The 239-nt window shown below is 34.7% G+C and overlaps 1 protein-coding gene across 1 annotated transcript in view; it reads right to left on the bottom strand.

Annotated features, from left to right (window-relative positions):
* Positions 1 to 239, bottom strand: part of LOC106529550 (potassium voltage-gated channel subfamily KQT member 1) — a gene marked incomplete at its 3' end in the record, with an annotated part of 59,161 nt that continues 58,922 nt past the window's right edge. Inside the window, 1 exon segment of the mRNA XM_014025008.1 lies at positions 1 to 118. Within this exon segment, the coding sequence (XP_013880462.1) occupies positions 1 to 118 (118 nt within the window).

Genomic DNA, 239 nt, shown 5'->3' with positions numbered 1-239 from the left:
TGGTTCTTGTCAGTCACCACAGGCAGAGGAATATCCTCACTCATGTCGTCCAGATCATCAGTCAGGCTGTTGGCGCGGGAGATGTCTATAGATGTGCTTTGATCGTTACTCAGTTTTACTGTAAGAAAAAAAAAGAGTTAAAAATACCAAAAAAAACATAACTGACTGGAAATTTTGTTTACAAAGTTAAAATAACATAAAGCTTTGAAAAGATTATGAAGAAACATTTTCTTATACAC

Source organism: Austrofundulus limnaeus, unplaced genomic scaffold (assembly GCF_001266775.1).
Source record: "Austrofundulus limnaeus strain Quisiro unplaced genomic scaffold, Austrofundulus_limnaeus-1.0 Scaffold451, whole genome shotgun sequence".
Taxonomy (NCBI): Eukaryota; Metazoa; Chordata; class Actinopteri; order Cyprinodontiformes; family Rivulidae; genus Austrofundulus; species Austrofundulus limnaeus.
Note: the sequence above shows the minus strand (reverse complement) of the source record. Positions and strands in the feature narration are given on the sequence as shown.